Source organism: Ascidia mentula, chromosome 6 (assembly GCF_947561715.1).
Source record: "Ascidia mentula chromosome 6, kaAscMent1.1, whole genome shotgun sequence".
In the NCBI taxonomy this organism is placed as follows: Eukaryota; Metazoa; Chordata; class Ascidiacea; order Phlebobranchia; family Ascidiidae; genus Ascidia; species Ascidia mentula.
The window spans coordinates 9,715,664-9,734,957 of NC_138571.1; the positions used below are offsets into that span (position 1 = coordinate 9,715,664).

Consider the following 19,294-nt stretch of genomic DNA (forward strand, 5'->3'; position numbering starts at 1 on the left):
TAACTGATGTTTGGTTTCCAAATAACTTTTATGAAACAGATTTCGTGTCAAGAGAAAACATGATGTTACTTGCTGAAAGAATTTCGGCATCAGAGCCAGAGTCTTGGTACGATACTACCGTACCGGATCCCAACGGTTCGAATCGCCTGCCCTTGTCTCCTCCTTGTAATACTTTCCGTTCAGGTTGGATCGATAACAAAACCTGTACCACCAAGCTCCATGATGTCTAACAGCACAGTTTCCACTACCATCACGATCGTGATCTCGGTTATGTGTGGAGAATGGCATCTGATTGTGATAAGTCAGCCAATCACCTATTGGTGCAAATTTTTAACAGTTTAGTTTGCGGTTCAGATGTTAACCAGCCAATCACCTGGCATACAATAGAAAGCAGTGAATGTTTAATACATATAAGTTTTACGCATTTTGTGAGTAACTTGGACAAAAGCGCAAATTACGTCATACTTGCGTAACACATTATTTGTAAGTCCAACTTTTTCGTATCGCGCATGCAGACTTAGTAAAATTGCAATTTCAGTTCTTGAAGATTTTGTTTCCATTTATTTTAAACTTTCGATTTTGGCGGCTAGCGATTTTCACAAATGATAAAAAAATGTTTATTAACCTCCACACAAGTGATTGGCTCGTATATTTACTTCAAAAGTATAAACGGTCAACAGATGAGGATCTAAAAAGTCTTGTCAGAAGGCACGCGACCGTATAGTATAAAATATTTTAGCACGCATCCTCATATGAGTTTTGTAACTCACCCACGATTTAGAGCAGGGGTGCACAACCTGCGGCCGTACACATGCTTTATATTACATTTGTATTGTCGGCCGTGCATTGTAAAAAACTTAAGAGGTTTTGCTTGGATGTTTGGCTTATTGAATTGTTCAGTTTTGGTTACAAAACAGAATAAAATCTTTCATTTTTATGCAAGAAATATTGGTAAATGTAAAATTTCATTACACTATAAGGGATAAGTAAATGCGAAATTATTAGTTTGGACTCACTGGCGACTGTTGGTAAAATAAAGTCCGTGTGATGCGGCCGGTATTAATCTAAAGGTTGTGCGCCCCTGAGTTAGAGACTTTATTAAACCTCCTTTGTGTCAAGCTAATTTATTTGAACCTGTTTGCTCACTTACCTGCGTCACCAGTGTACCCACCAACAGTCAGACTGTAATTCTCCCCTGATGAACCGATGTTGAAGTTGCTGTGAAGATGGTACAAATAGGAACTCAAAAACTTGGCACTCAAACGCACGCATGTAGTTACCTGTACTTTGCATAATACTTTGTGTCATCGAAATTTTGCAGGTCAATTCGGAGCTCTTGACGTTTCCAACTTGTAAGTTCGTGCATCAGCTCCAAGCCTTAATTAATCATCAAACGACATGTTGGTGGTGTTTGGAGATGAAAAAGCATTGCTTGCACTAATGCGCAGCCCAAGATATGACAATCGTGACAATGAGGAAATACTAACACATTTACACACAAGCCTATCTACCATTGTTAGTGTTTGATACTACCGCTGGAGGCGCTAAAGAACGAAACCTAGTTGGGAGTTGGTAAAATCTAAATAAACAAAAGAAACTATTGATTTAAATGCTGGTAATGCCAATGTCGAATTACCCAACCAAAACTCTCCAGTCAAGGAACCAAATCCCTTTTCATATTCTCTCCAGCGCCGATAGAAATCAGTTGAACCATCAAATCTTTTCTGTACAACCTGAAAATAGGAAACAAACCCAATTGACGTTTTGTTTGGTCAGTAAGTGCGTTTTTGTTAAATATTTCAATCGGCTAACCGCCTTTATTTATCATGACGCAATATTTTTGCTAAGGTTTAGTTGTAGAATATTTTTCGTGACGTAATGTTGAAATTTGAGCAGGAACAAATAGAAAACGCTCTTTTTGTATAATTTTATTTAAGGCATCCCGTTTTATTTGAGCTTCGGTGCCTTTTAATGTGTTTGCATAGCATTATCCTGTTCATTCTAATAGAGTTTTCCATTCTTGGACAAACCTTTGTCAATGAACAATAAATGATTGAACTCTAATCTATGTTCATTATGTAAATTCACCAGCCATCCACCGCCGTCCGTTTCCATGTCGCAATATCCTTGATAGTAAACAGGGCCATAGAAGAAATAGACTCCGCTCTTGTTAAAACCCTTGTCCAGTGCGTCTTTGCAACTTGTCAATTTTAAGTGAGAAACAGATTCTCGAAACAAAAACAACACGATTTAATTGATAAAAAAATACGATATTACAAACTTCATGCCACAAATACCTGTATTAACTTGAAGTTTTGTTTCCATTGCTTCCATCTTTGCTTCCATCTTTGCTTCCAATCTTCTAAATTCGTCTTCCCAGGTGTTATTGGCACCGGGCTCCCCTTTCGGTCCCTGGACACCACGAGGCCCAACAGCTCCCTTTGGACCCCGTTTTCCAGGGGGACCCGCTGGTCCTGGTATCGGATCTTCGTTGCTTCCTCCACAAGTCAGGATGACCTGATTGGCTCTTTGGCACAAGCTTAGAATTGGACAAGTTAGAAAAAGCAGCAGAATGCAGCTGATATTTGCCATCTGCATTTTGAAAGTAGGCCTACAGAAGTTAAACAAGAAACATCATGAAATGTTACATGCTGATTATGTCAAGTCGGACGCAGCAATATGCTTTATAAAAGGAAACTACCCTTTTTTTTTCATTTTATCTGTTTGTTGTTCATCTGTGTTTAATTGAATTCCGCATTTTATTTTTGTATCACTTTTTATTCATCGAAAATTTAGTGTTTTTTCTACACGACATATAAATATACAAAAGTATATAACTTGCAGATAGTTTTACATCACAATCATTACATTGTTTTTTTGAAGAGTTTTAGGTGAGCTGAATTGCGAAACTGCGTTTTTTCGGCAATTGTTAATTTGATAACTTGGTTGTTTACAATTGAACTATCTTTTTAGCCGTGTGTCCTTAGTTAAAAACCTAATATTTAACATACAAAAAACGTCTGAAGTTCATCAAGATGATTTTAGCGTTTCATATCTTTCGTCACAAACTCCTCACACTGTGCAAACATACAACCACCTTTACACATAGCAAGTATGTCCCTCTGTTTTGATCTGCAACGATATATTAAACACTCTATCACTTTTTCTGGCAATGGCACTGCCAACATTAGCACGAAAACGAAAACAAGTGGTGTTCGTGAGAGCCGTCGGGTCCATTAGCAAAGTTTTGATTTGCTTCACTGCATGTGGAGGAAAATTGTTTTCGCTTTTGCGTGGGAAAAAAGCAACTTATGGAGTCAACTTCGTCCATTAGCAAAGCGATAACAAGGTTCACACGGGAATTGTGCGTGCCATGATAGGAAAGGCCATCATGGTATGTGAACTGGTGGGATCGCGAAAATAAAACACATTGTACAGTTTTAAATGCTTACAAATGACACGCGAAATCAGTATGTTGCAAAAAACATGAATTTTGGGTTCAACATAAAATATAATGTTTCTTTACCTGAAAGCTTTCGTCTCAATTCTCAACAACAGCAAACCCGATATAATTATACCAGCACAAAAAGATATTCTATGGAAATCGTGTTAATTTGCTTTATTAAACAAGTCAATGAATGAAAGCATGTGCGAATGTCTTGCATTACCTAAGTGAAATACTGGTGGTCCAATTTGACTCCCATAGCGAAAGCCTTGCATGTGAACTGAAGCAGTTGTTTTCTATCTAACCGCCAAAGAAATGTTTTAAAACATTGAAGAGGGCCAGGCATGCTATCGTTAGGTTTGTGAAATATACAAACGATCCCACATTAGTTGGTTAAACAGTTTTGGGCGTTTGTCTGGATCAAATATTTTTGAGCAAATTACCGCAATATATGATGTGATAATGCTGGTTCGTGATGCTATGCAATTAGAGGTGTATTGATTGCTGGTGGTAAGCAATCATTCATGTACAGGATGGCCTAGTTTAAATCTCTGTGGATTGAAAACTTCCTTATTGTCTAATGCTGCAGGCCACTGCCTTTTTGATCGCGTCGTTGTTATTTTGAAACAAGCTGAGCACGAGAAGCTGGGTAAAGAAGGCACGTCGCAGCTACATTTCCACGACTCTCCGAGTGTTTTAGCTGTGTGGCCGTGGATTGGGTTAAAGTGCTCACGAATTTCAAGCTGGCAAAAACCTTTGCGTAGACGAAGAAATTAAATTTAGTAACACATTCTCTGGATCAGAGTGGCAAAAAAACTGCTCTATGATATGCATATTTTCAGTGCAGTTTGAAAACCTACAGCTACTCGAATGGCGACAGCAAAACATTTCTTATCACAGTTTTCTACACGAACAACACCTGGCAAAAAGGTTGAAAAATGGAAACAATAGTCGATGGTTGTGGGTTCAAGATGTACTTTTATTTTTCAATATATTGGATTATGTCATTTTCAGCATACGAAATCCATTACGAAAAGACATTTCCTCACACAATCATAAACCATTGAAATGCATTCGCACCGAACATTTGATTTTACTGCTTTTACGAGAGTAAGACATTTCAGAATAACTTTTCCACAAATTTTACAACGAGTCCAACTGTTTCCCACATGTTTTGCCGAAGAGAAACAATGTTAGTTGATAATTTTGGTGAATGTTATTAAAAAAGAAAAAATGTTTCCAATTTCAGGTAGCATTCTGTTCCAGATTGTTGTAACAGTCCGTTTCCCCTTCCAGTTACTCGGGGACGTACATGACGCATGTGGCGCTGACGTAATCACAGCACGGTTCCGCATCACCGATTCGCGATGTCCACGGTCGTTTACCTTGGTTGCTGACGTTGAGTTTACGGCCCGATTCAACTGGTCGCTAAGCAATTGGTTGCAACCAACAAAGGTATCCACGCAACCTGGAAACACGAACAGCGTTTTAAGATATATTGTAATGTATATTTATTAGGCCTAAAGCTGGTTTAAAAGTGACCACGGTTTATATGGACTCGTTATTCAAACAAACCACTGTTATTTGGGTATTGATAATGAACTGAACTATGTTATTTTGAGCAGTTCGCGTGTTACTTGTGACAATTGTGTGTTTGCTATGAACGCTTTTTGGGAATACCGTTTTTATATCTTCTTTTTTTTCAAAACAACAAATAATATATACAAAGTGAATATGTTTTGTTGGAAGCTCTCCTTGCAAGTTTTTATCTATCAGTTCATTCTACAAAAACAGATGCAAATTAATACAAACAAACCAACAGAAATTATCGTAGCAAATTTCGTACCCGAAACAGTCGAAAGATTCCGGCTTCGAAAATTTATTTCTTGTTGTTTCCACGTGTGCTTGAATGTGGGCCGCGGAAAGACTACTAGGTCCAACCCATATGCACGTTTGGCACCGGAAACCTGAAGGTTATTCCAACGTTTCCCTACACGTACTCTCGCGTTATCCATCTCTTATATCAATACGAGCAATCCAAAGAAACACAGCATCAATTTTATCGCTAATCTATTTCCAGCATTTAGCAGGTTTCGTGAAGTTAAATTGCGTTTTTTTAAACTTGCAAGTTCCAAATGATCGATAGGCCACGCTTTCGCGGTCTGCATTCATACTGAAAATCAAAATCAAGTGAGCTTTTGCCCTTTTACTCTACGCGAGGTTTCCGTTCTCGCCGAGCTCACCTTAGGACACCTGCGTTACTCTTTGTCAGATGTACCTTCCCAGTCAAACTCCCTGTCTGACCAGGTCTGCATAGGGAGGGCACTGAAGGCTAAACCGTGACCCGAAGGTCTCCTCCGCTTTACTGAATAATCACACAACAAGCAAAAGGATGTTTTGAAGTTCCATGTATATTTTTTTTATACGTGATGATTTGTGAAGCAAAGTATTTACAAAATTTTCACTGCATCAAGCAAACACACTTGTAAATTCTATGCAATCGTGGTGTTAGTATTATATGCGGTTGGTAAATTGTTGGTCACTTTTCAAAGAATAACGAAAACGAAGTTTTCCAGTAATTTCTATGATTTCTCCTTATTTTCATCAAATCAAACAAATAATTCCTTTTATATGTTTTGTTTTATCTTTAGTTTTATTACATCACAGGTCTTATTTTCATCTCCGAACGTTTACGTGATAGCGGGTACCATTTGTTCGCATTGTGTTCAGTTGTCCCCTTCTTGTAATACTTTCCGTTCAGGTTGGAGTGATAACAATCATTATACCACCAAGCTCCATGATAATCAACAGCACAGTTTCCCCAACTTCTCGAATCGTTATCTCGGTCATATGTGGAGAAAGGCATCTGATTGTGATAATCCAACTTATCACCTATTGGTGCAAATTGTGTAATATTTTAATTTGTGGTTGAGATATTAACCAGCCAATCACCTGGCATACGAATGAAAGCAGTGTATGTTTAATATAAGGTTTACGCATTGTGTGACTAACATAGGCAAAAGTGCAAATAACACTATTTGCGAAACACTTTATTTTGTAATTCCGAATTTTTTGTATTTGTATTCAGACTTAGAAAATTGCAATTTTATTTCTCAAAGACATTTTTATCGATTTATTTTTAATCTTTCCATTTTGGTGGCTAACGATTTTAACAAATAATAAAAAATATTCATTAACCGCCACACAAGTGATTGGCTTGTATATTTACTTCAAAAGTACGCGGACTGTTATGGAAAAAAGTCTTGCACAAAAAATTGGTAAACGAGTCAAATTTAGCACCCCATTAATTGGAAAATGGCACGCGTAAAATATTCCTTCATTTGACCACAACAAGCCATAACGCTTGAAAAAGACCTCGCAGTTTTTTGAGGGATATAAAAGGTCACCAGATGAGGATTTAAAAATACTTGTCAGGAGGCACGCGACCGGATAGAAAAAATAATTCAGTACCCATCCTCATATGAGTTTTGCAACTCACCCACGGCAGGGGTGCACAACCTGCGGCTCTGCACATGCTTTATAATACATTTATATTGTCCGGCGTGCACTGTAAAAACTTTAACAGGTTTTGCTTGGATCTTTGGCTTATTGAATTGGTCATTCTTTGTTATAAAACAGAATAAAATCTTTCATTTTTACGTAAGAAGTTTTGTTTCGTCTTTAGTGCATAAGTAAATGCGTAATTGTCAGTTTGGACCCACTGGCGACTGCTGGTAAAATAAGTCTGTGTGATGCGGCCTGTATTAATAAAAAAGTTGTGCGCCCCTGAGTTAGAGAGTCTATTAAAAAAAATTATTTGAACGTGTTTGCTCGCTTACCTGCGTCACCAGTGTACCCACCAACGGTCAGACGGTAATTCTCCCCTGATAAACCGATGCTGAAGTTGCTGTCAAGATGGAACAAATAGGAACTCAAAAACTTGGCACTTAAACGCACGCATGTAGTTACCTGTACTTTGCATGATTCTTTGTGTTATCGAAATTTTGCAGGTCAATTCGGAGCTCTTGACGTTTCCAACTTGTAAGTTCGTGCATCAGCTCCAAGCCTTAAATAACCAGCAAACGTTAAGTGTTATTCGTTTATGCTTTTTACAAATGTTGTTGGTGTTTGGAGATGAAAAGCTTTACTTGCACTAATGCGCAGCCCAAGATATAACGATCGTGACGACTAGAAAATACCAACACATATACACACAAGCCTATCTTCCTTGGTTAGTGTTTGCAAAATTACAATATAAAATAACCTTGTGTCAAACGCACTTATTGTGAAGAATACATGTTTCGCTATAAATAAGCATCTTCAGTTCTAAAATAAAAACGGAAAACAAAATGTAAATAAATGCAGAAAAAGAAGTGCTATAACTGGCTGAACAAAATAGCTGCTGGTGGTAACATCCAAGTCACTCTGACTAGCAATGTCTGGTGACCTTGCGTGGTGTAGCACCGCAGCCGCAAGCATGCGTTGCGTGTATAGACAAAAAAGTTAGACATATCACGTGATCGCAGGTAGTACCATTTTTGTATATTGATTTGCGCGTTTAAAATTTGTTTGCCATTTGTTTTCACATGTGGCGTCAGAAAAGATAGATTTCAGAATGAAAATATTGAATATTGTTAATTGGTTAGTGTTTGACATTCCCGCTGGGGGCGCTAAAGAACGAAACCTAATTGGGAATTGGAGAAATCTAAATGAACAAAGGAAACTATTGATTTAAATGCGGGCAATGTTAAGGTCGCAATACCTGACCAAAACTCTCCAGTCAAGGAACCAAATCCCTTTTCATATTCTCTCCAGCCCCGATAGAAATTAGTTGAACCATCAAATCTTTTCTGTACAACCTGAAAGTTTAAACAAACCCAATTGACGTTTTGTTTTGTCAGTTAGTGCGTTTTTGTTTGATATTTCCATCGGCTAACCGCTTTCGTTTATTATATCGCAATATACTTGGTAAGGTATAGTTGCAGTAGTAACAAATACTTGTAGAGAAAACGTTTGTTTTGTCAGGTTTACAGGCTTCGCAGCCAAGACATTGGAGTCTAGCTGAATTAGCCCCTTTTTCCGTCAAGTCCGAGAGAAAAAAATCAAGCTCCTGGCTAACACGGCCCAACACTCTACCAACTGAACCGCGGGAGCTCAGTTTTGTGGTGTTCACATTGTAGTCAAATACACTGGTGCGCAAGCGCACAACTTGCCATGTAACCTTCACATGTGCGTAGGGGATCTTCACCACTATAATCAGACAATGTGGGAAACGTTTCATGTAACCGTATTACAGGCAGGATCGACCTTTACGTTAAAGGTTCTTGCTTGGCGATCAGCTATCGTAACAACATTATTTACTGACTTTGCAGACAAAGCGTTACAGCTTAGCTTGATCAGCAACATTTTTCTGACAAGCTTTTCATATAAATCGATTTAACAACAACGTATTTTTGCAGCTTCGGTGCCATTAACCCTTTTTCATAACATTAAACAAAGTTTTTGCAATTAGAAGTTAACTCCTGTTCAAATATTTTGCAATAACAAAAAAAAATGATTGAGTTCCAATGCCACATCCGTGAGATATTTGTTTGTTTTGCAGACATAAACTTACCAGCCAACCACCACCGTCTGTTTGCATGTCGCAATATCCTTGATAAGGCCGAGGGGACGTCAAATTGTAGACTCCGCTCTTAGTAACACCGTGCTGCAATGCGTCCTTGCAAGATGAAAACTTGCCTGGGTTTCAAACACCGTGAAGCTTGTTAATATAAATTAATGACATTCTGCTTAAAATGTAATATCGTATTAATGTTAAATCGATAATTTTTGGTGTTGGTGATGGTTTTTTTTATTCACTAATACCTTTTGATCAGAGATAAACATTGTTTGTGTAAGTTGAATCCTAATAACAGAACTTTCTCGCATACATTTACATCTCAATATAAGATTCATGGAGTATAAACTAAACAGCGCCTGAGACGTATCTGCAACTTTTACATCTTTAAACATTTTCAGTGTGTAGTATTATAATAGGAAGTCTGGTAAACACTGGTCTTAAGTATCACATAGAACGGCAATTTGTTTGAAAGTTACTGCACATCCGTCAACGAATACTTAATATAAAATCATCATTTTTCGTTATGGCAACGTAATTTTTAAAGAAAACAATTTTATCTGTATTTTTGTAGTACAGACAGGCGTTACTGTGTATTAGGAGTCATTGGAAGTTGAGCAGAAATTACTATGTCATAACAAAATATAACCATTAACATGGACCATGCTCCAATTTCTTACTTATTTCACAATCCGACCCCATCCATCCACTTTTGCAAGAACAATGCTGATCATTAATTCCGGACAAACATTCACCGTTGTTTGAACAAGTTAGCGAACAATCTTCACCCGAGATATTAATTAGTAATTAGTGAGCAAGCTTTATTTCGCTTATGATTTGTTTCACGTTTAGAGTGCTTTGTTCACTTACGATTGAACGAAAAATATTGATATGCTGATCTGCAGGCTTGACTGGTAACACCACCGTTGGTCGAGCCACTAAATGAGCGTCTTCCGTTTCTTGAATAAACCGTCACATAACCTCCATTCTCTGAGATATTTATTGTTAATTCAAACAAATCACAACGTGTTGAATACGAAAACCTACGCGTCAAAATTCCAAAGTGAATAGCAGAGGCACAAACGGATGAATTTATGTTGTACGAATTTGTCCCGCAAACGTAGTTGGTCGAACAACCAGAAGGACAAAATACATCATTTACAGAAAACTCGGTATTTCCTTTCGTGCTGCATTTCACTAAATTGATGGTAATGATAACATTACATATTTTTTAAACTTTACCGCCACACGATGCGTACTTTCAAATGTATACGAGGATCCTGCAAACGAACAAGATTCGCTCGTCACTCCGTTCCTGGTTATTCCTTTATATTCATGTATTGGATCATTTTTATATATTTCAAAGTAGCCTCCATCATCTATATAAATGAAATATGGTTTGATCTTATATCAAAGGAAATCCGTACAACCTTCATCAGGTGGCCTAAATGAAATGAAAACCTATTTTTGATAAAACTTACTATCCATCAGTCCTGCATGTATAGCAGCTAGACAAAGAGAACCTTTTGCGTAATCATTACTTCCACATAAATCCGAATATTTTCTCCAGCAGTTCGGTGGGCAGATTACTTTTGAAATTGAGTGATTTAAATGTGACAACATTGTGGCACACGATGCTGCGTCATTGCAAAAAAAGTAATAGATTGAAGTGTAATCATTTATTCGGTTAATTTATAAACACAGCTTACCTATCATCGAATTGCATTTATTTGGATATTGCCCATAAAACAGCAGGATTTGTAAAGCTTGCAAGTAATACTTCAACATGACTTCCAGAAGTCTAGAATCTATATACGCTACAAGTAAACACGATATCTAAGAATACAAAATCAAATCAAATATCAAATCAAATGTGCAACTGATAATAAGCTGCACAAAAGTTACCCACTTATATCTTCAGCGACCACATACCACCTCCCAGCTGTGTGTAATATAGAACATAATGGATGTCGGGTTATTTGAACACTGCAACATTATACCGTGTTAGCAACAGTCTTTTTGTTGGTTCGGTAACTACACAGGTCACATAGTATTTCCCTTGTTTTTTCACGCAAAATTACTTGCAAAGAGATTCAAAAGGTTACGCAGATCATCATCCAGCGCATAAAACACAACACACAATTGTATTTCATGCAAGTCAACCATAGGGCAGCGACACCAACACGCCGGAACTGGAGCGGTTTCTCAATAAAAAATGAAACACAATGTATGCACAACTAATATTAAACTGCACACAAATTGCGCACCCACTAATCTGTTTTGCGATCCGATTTCCTGCGGATTCAGCAGTTCCGTTATGTTTCAACGCAAATGATGTACAAACGCGCTTTAAAACTCCTCCCAGGCCGCCACAACACACAGTTGTGTCTAATATAGAGCATACTGGATGGCCGCAACAGCAAGGAACTGGCGTATTTTTTTTATTGAAATTGCAACTCAATGTACGCACCGCCAATTTAAAGCACCAAAAAAAATGCACGCGCACCAAACTTTAAGCTGTGCCTAACATACAAATACATTTCTTTCTACATCTTTAATCAAAATATTGCATGGGCACCAATTTTACACAGCAACAAAGGTATAGAAACAGTTATGTTGAAACGATAAGCCTTTGATAGTTGGCACTGTTTTGTTGGTCGTGGCTCATGAACCCCCAAATCTCTGTTAAGGAGTGGAGCGGTCAGTGCGGTATTATTCGGCCGATGACGCAAGACGACGATGCGAACCAACGACACTTTATCGTTTCAACGTGCCTTTTTTCTTTTCCCGTTATGCGCTTGTTTTTTTGTATCAATATAGTTGAATACCTTTTTACCAAACTTGGTTAATCAGCAGATGTTGGGCCATTACTTACTACCTTACGAAGAAGCAAGTCGTAAAATTTAAATTTTATTAAAAGCGACGAATATGTTTATTTACAAAACATATTCAACAAATCAGACGCAACTGACCAGTTAAAGTTCGGGTGATTAATCTTGATCGACGTGTTCGTCACCAATGTTAACATATACTCGTTTAAAAGATGATGTCTTACTGATTATTACGTTACTTTATGTGCACAGTATCACAGTCGTACTGTGACGTTCATTCTTTCTAATTCGTCCAAACCCTGACGCAGTCTGATTAGCAGTATCATTAAAATGGCATCGCGTCATTTGTGACAAAATCTTTAAATTGCTTTAAGCGCATCGTTAAATGCTGCTCGATGCTTGAATAATGGACATCACGTCTACCTAATTAAACCTTTCTCCAACACAAAGCATTTTTGGGCAGTTACACAGCACCTTCAAATCCATGTTTAAAGATTTTTGGTTACAGATCAGTAAAATTCACATTACTGGAGTTATTGACTTTACAGATAGGTTGGTATAACCATTATTATAAATATACTTTTGGACTATGTTTTACACTAACCTTAAGTATTGCATAAAACAATTCATTAACTCTTGACATAGGGGGTTGGAAGGAGTGTTTCATTTCCTATTTTGATTTTGATGGTAGTAAATAATTCCATATTGGCATACGCATTCTTCTACGCCCCTACAGGTATAACTCATATCATGCTGAGAAAGCGATTCCGGGAATGAAAGCATCTGGCAGACTAACACCTCACAAACCTTTTTCTTTTTTAATCCTTTCTTTGCCAAGATGATAGCAGCGACTCGACATCTGGTCAAATAATTGCTGGGTCAGCAATTGAAAGGAACTAAACGAGAAGTTTATTGCGTAAAAGATATCTGTTGTGTAGTAAGTTTATTTTTGAGAATATGAGTTTTGAACATTAATTTGAAATGTTGTTAAAAGTTTTTGGAAACAAACGATGTAAACAGGTTGATTCGGGTACGTTCGATGCAAGAGAATAAGTTTTGGCGAGAAACAGTTGCGTTTAAGTTTGTGTTTAGCGCATTTGTACCAGGGTATAAGTATAACTAGACCACAATGTAAGTAGAATCCTCACTGAGAATGTGATTTGTCCTAAGTCCGACTGACTTCAGAAAAGGGGAGTTCAATTTGCCAAATCATATCTTTCGCAGGGGGAATGTATGGGAAAGCCTATTACTGTAATTTATAGTGCATGGGAAATGCAGTACAGTTTCGATGCTAATTCATATAGTTATTATGATGAGTAAACTATTAAACGTGCCGTGTATCAGTTTTTATTTGGTCTTTTACAATAGAGTGCATAATCAAGAGAATTTAGTTCGTACAATGAGTAAGTTAATAAAAACGGTTTTTATTATTGATAATATTAAATTGTGTAATTCAGAAAAAAGCAAATCCGAATTTGTATTTAAACAAATGTTTTGTATATGTTCATACTGTGTAAGCCTGACGTTGCGATAATGGCGCAAATACAGAAAAATATAAAATGTGATTTATGCAATAAGTTTTACAGCAGCAAACCGTCGCTGAATATCCACCGTCGCATTATTCACAAACAGTTTTGCACAGACCGATGTAAAGTATGTGAGAAGACTTTCTACTGCAAGCAGGCCTTCAAAGACCACACGGACCTGCATTTAGGTGTGAAGTCACACTGTTGCGATATTTGCAAAAAATCCTACACCTACGTTTTTAGCCTTGATTCGCACATTAATGTGGTTCACCACAAGCAAAAACATCAGTTGCGCGGAAAGAGTTTTCCATATAAATCTGTTCTTGGAACGCACATGAGATCTCATACCGGCGAGACGCCATATTCGTGTCCTGTGTGCGATAAAAAGTTCAAACATTCCAATCATATGAAGCGACATATTGACCACATCCACCTGGAGAAATCCGTTAAAGCAAGGAAATTATATCCAAAGTACAACCAGGACGAGTTCAGGTGCCAAATATGCGATAAAATCTACACTAGGAAGGCACACTTAGATGTTCATGTGGAGGCCGTTCACTACATGCTTAAGCCACATGCCTGTTCTATTTGTGGAAGGTGTTTCGCCACCACATCATCACGAAATTCCCACACAAAAACACATGACAAGAAGGTCAAGTGGAAAGTATTGTTAATTTCTAAATCAAGAAAATAAATTGTGATATTCAAAAGGATGATTTAAAGCATTACCTGATTACCTGTTTAGTAAACAAATTTAAAGCTGAGTTTTGAAATATGGGTAAAAGAACGTGTTAAAAGTGAGTAGTCACCACCAATTCTGCAACTCCCATCAAAAATGATGTATTTGCGATGCAGTATTCCAATGTTTAAAACAAGTTTTCCTTTTAAGATTTTTTCCGTAGTTCTGTACATAAATGTTAGCTTTGAGTTAGGTATAACCCGCAAGTCTTGAAATTAGCTTTCTGGTGCAAATTTCATTACATTGCTATTGTGCAATTTTCAGCCATTGTTTATGTTTGTTTATTGTCCTTGGAAAGCATATGAGACCTCATACAGACGAGAAATCTTATTCGTGCAACGTATGCGATAAAAATTATAAACATTCCAATATATTTACCGCATACCTGGTAAAAACTATTAAGCAGATGCAGAACACAGAATTCAGGTGTAATATATGCGACAAAATATACACCAGGAAGAACTATTTACATGCACATGCACATGCTGTACATAATATGCTTAAGTCACGTGCTTCTATTTGTTAAAGGTTTTTCGGCACCAAATCATCATAAAATTCCAACACAAACCCACGACAAAATTACTAAAATATCAACAAATACTAAATCACCGAAGTAAATTGTTTTTTAATCAAAGTAATTTTTTCTCAAAATATGCAATTACTCGCAGAAACTATTTCTAAGCCAAATACCCCCAAAAAATCAAGAAATAATTGCGATTCGTGTGTTATCACTAAAATTTTAAGATTCAGTTTAATTAACTTGAATAACTGACACCTTCAAATATGAGTTGTGTATTTTACAATTTTTTATTCAAAAACGTGCGGAAGTTTTATAAAGGAGAATTTTGCAATGATATAAATAACTATAATGTGTATAACTGTACAAGCGATTCCCTTCTTGTGCGAAGAATAAAATATTGCGCAGTGTGGTACACTAGTTACGTTTATTTTAAAATACCGTAAATTATACAGTGAGTCTTAATTGTCAGTAAATCGATTCTAAAATGTTGTCACTTACATGGAGAGACTAATTTATTAAGTATCTGCAATACGAGCTTTCGAGCGTTTCCTCTTCCTTTTATCGATTACTGGTGAAAAACACTAAAAAGGAGATATAGAACATCAAGAAAAGCACGCAAAAATGTTGAGTCGTTGATTAATTTGGTCCGGTAGCATAATGTTGTTGTCATGGTAATTTTCACGCATATTTGCGTGAGCTACGTAATACCTTTTTTTTAAATGGCATTTTTCAAAATCCAAGCCTAAATGTCGGGTTTAGTTGCGAGTCGGTAAGCTAACAGGTAAGACAGCAGATATCAACAACAAAGTGTCATAAAAAAGGTGTGTCGTCGAGCAGGCAGTGGGAGTTCTGCAAGTCTAACTCTGCCTGCATATATCGTTCCGTTATTTATTTGCGTTCCAGTGTGTGAGGAATTAAGCCAGGAAACATGCATACTGCTACATATTTGTCTAATATTGTCTGAGTAAAGTTTATTTTTTTTCGCATTGTTCTGTGATGGTGTTGTGTGATTATTAGAATAATGCTAAGTTTAAGGCACGAAACACTTAATATTTCAAAACTGGAGGTCATCTTTCTAAAAATATTAGATTTACAAAAGTTTGGCGTCCCCTCATAGAAATGTGCGCTGCAAGAAGTGTCAAAAGTATACGAGGACTAAGTTTGTTACATTAGTAGCAGGAAAAAATGTGTGGGATTAGGCAATAACAAAGACCATCAAACGTTAAATGTGGTATTTAGTTCATGTCACAGAAAATGGACCAAAACTCAAAGTCGTACGTGAATTAGGTTAAATAATGATAAAATATTTGACAATCGAAATTCAATTTTGAGCAAAAATAACAATTTGTTTACTGGAACATTTGCAAAGAAGTAAATTCACCTGGTGTCAGATGGGCAAAAGCATGAGTTTCATTATGGTGAGCGGTTACTGCTCGGCGCAACTAACTGTGACGCAATAGTGGTGATTTTGAGGCGACCAGACAGCCAGTACCCAGACTAACCCACGCAATTGTAAGGTAACCCCTCGCCAGCACATACCCGTTTTCAGGTCCGACCGCCCTATTTTTGATCTGCCATTGGGCTCTAGGGTTGTATATTATTGAACGTGTTTCTGAGTCAAATTATATTCTTGCGACTCTCTCCACAAATATGCAGATTAGACCCCGGGACAAGATACAGTCAAAATAGGAGGTGTCTGTGTTGGCCTCCCACCACTGCTATACACTCATTACAAAGAAAATGTTTATTTCGTTCGCTGTGTGTGTGTGGTAACGTTTGCACAAAAACATAGATCGCAAACAAACCGGTTCGTGAAGTGTTTGTTTACCCAGGGATGTTTAAAAAAAATTGGGTGGTTTGTTCCGTTGTCTTCTACCGCAGCTTATATTGGAAACACTGTATCGTGATGTAAAAAAATAATTTCTATGTGTGAGGCGCATGTTGGCTGTTAAACAGAGGACGCAAGTCAACATTTTACGATCCTTCCATCAAAAATACTGAAATGCCAATGGCATAAAATCATGAAGACTGTCAATGTGACGAATCCACGCCCGATGACAATTATTCTGTTGATTTCCTGCCTTAAACCAGGGTACGTGGATTGTGACGACTGACAGGAATAAAATAGATCCTCAATTGTAATGCGTGTGACAATTATAGAAATGAGTGACACTTCCCTTTAAGGAATGATACTAACCTGTTGCAACATATCCTTCGCATTATCCTGTAATTAAAAATAAATTCTGTAAATCCCTGATAAAAATGAGTTCCAGGAATTATTCAACAACAAGACAAGCATTGACGACCACCATTTTGGAATTGCTGCAGGATCGGTGTTAATTGACACGTCCGTTTGAGCGAAGCGCATTCGAAATCGCTTTATTTGTTCATGCAAACGCTGTTGGAATCCTAAACTATTTCCTTTAATTTGTCTGTTGATGCCCCGCTTTGACATAGATTTATACAAATAATCTTTAATTATCCCTTAATCCTCCAAAACCATTCGAATTTCAAAAGCTGAAATTCTGTGTCAAAAATTACGAAATAAAAAACTGGTCACAAATCTCATTCGTAAAAGACTTTGATATTATAATAGATTTGGAATTGAGTTTGCTTGTTTGTGGCAAAGTCATTAGGACATCTTTCTACAGCTTAAAATAAACAATTGAAGACTTAACTTCTGTTTATATGCAGTCGAATTATAGAAATCGTGTATAATGCTGAAATTGTTGCTGATGGTTGTGTTAATCGGATGGGCGGAAGGTGAATGTCCGGGTGAGGACACAAGTTTGGCCCCTCTTCCTATCACAAGTAAGTGTTGCTTTTGCATGAACAACTGTTCGTTTTATTTTTGTTAATACTTGTTGTTTAACTAAATTTAACCTACTTTAAGTAACTTTTTGATAAATGAACACAACCTACATTTGTGCGTTGTTTTTAACTTCACAATAATTCAAAAATCTTAAACTTGTAACAGAAGATGAAAAGCTACCGGTTTGTGAAGTCCCATATCGTCACTCAAACTGCACTTGTCCCTCGGCCATGTTCGAATGTGCTCATCATAAGATCGGTAAAGTCGGATCAAAAAAACCTGGATGCATTAAGTGGTCGAAAGTTAATAACAAGAAAAACAACTGTGGGGATTGGAGTGATGAGTTAAGTGATGTTTGTCCTGGTAAAAGATTTCAGTGCGATTGTTTTACAACAACATGTCCCGGAAGTAATGGATGTTTGAAAAGTCATGTCAAATGTAATGGAAGAATGAATTGTTTAGACGGCAGTGATGAACTTAACTGCCCTCCATGTCCAGCTGATAAGTTAGAGTGTCCATGTTACAAAACTAAAAATTGCTCCTCTCTATTTGGTGGTTGTATCGATAAAATTTGGCAATGCGATGGATTGAATAACTGTGGAGATTGGAGTGATGAGGTTAACTGTACATGTCCAGCTGATATATTTGAGTGTTCATGTTACAAGACTAAAAACTGTACGTCAGTAATTGGTTGGTTCGATAAATCAATACAATGCGATGGATGGAATTCCTGTGGACATTGGAGCGATGAGGTTAACTGCACATGTCCAGCTGATAGATTTGAGTGTTCATGTTACAAGACTAAAAACTGTACTTCTAGCTGTGCTGGCTGTATCAGAAAATCTTTGCAATGCGATAGAATTAATCACTGCGGAGATTGGAGTGATGAGGTGAACTGCACGTATGAAGGCAAATTTGAGTGTTCTTGTGTTGAAATGAAACCGTGCCTTGGAATGGATTCAAATAGCATTGACCGATCTTTGTTGTGTGACGGAAAACCCGACTGCATTGATGGAAGTGATGAAACACATTATAGCTGTAACTGCTCAGGTACTTCCGCCAGATGTCCATGTAATACAAATAACACACAATGCTCGTCAAACGGAAGATGTATACCTTTTAACTGGATAAATGATACCTTCGTAGATTGTGATGAAAAAACTGATGAAATTTGCTCATTTGTCAACATTACGTGTCAATCTTGTTATTTGATGGCTCTAATATGCCCAAGTGAAAAGGATGCCAGAAATCTCATACATACCAATGCTCATATTACGTGCAATGAAGTTTTCAGTCAATCGTGCGCTACTGATGTTCATAATTGTGAAGTTGATAAAGCGGTTTGTACAATGTCAACATGCCGTCGATCCTGCAAAAACGTTTTTTTCTGTGAAAATCAACAACTAATTGCAAGTGAATACTTTTGTGACATGCAAGCTGTTTATGGCTGCAACGACAAAAGTGACGAAATTTTTCATGGGTTTGGGTTTAAATGTTCTGGGTCAACAAGGAAAGGTGTTTGTGTTTTACCTCAAACCAACGTCTACGATTTAGTGGCTCAATGTTCTGACAGTTCAGATATTTGTTTCCTCAATGGACAGTTTAGATGTTTCCAGTGTTTGGACAGAAAACTGATAGTTTCAAGCCAGCAAGTTTGCGACGGTGTGGTGGATTGCTTTGATATGTCAGATGAATGCTTGTGTAAAAATCAAACATTGTGTCGCGATATAGTAGGAGATTGTGCACACAACCAAATGCATTGTAAGGACAGTTCTACATGTGTGAACCAAGATAAGGTGTTGTG

At 37.3% G+C, this 19,294-nt stretch overlaps 1 protein-coding gene across 1 annotated transcript; it reads right to left on the reverse strand.

The window, feature by feature from the left end:
- Positions 1–114: 114 nt before the first annotated feature.
- LOC145907145 (ficolin-1-like) lies at positions 115–2,598 on the reverse strand. The gene is made up of 6 exons (XM_082994579.1): positions 2,298–2,598; positions 2,089–2,228; positions 1,637–1,733; positions 1,281–1,377; positions 1,151–1,218; positions 115–314 (listed from the first exon to the last, which is right to left on the reverse strand). Exons 1-6 carry the CDS (start codon positions 2,596–2,598, stop codon positions 115–117), a joined length of 903 nt encoding a protein of 300 aa, XP_082850705.1.
- Between the last annotated feature and the right edge of the window lie 16,696 nt (positions 2,599–19,294).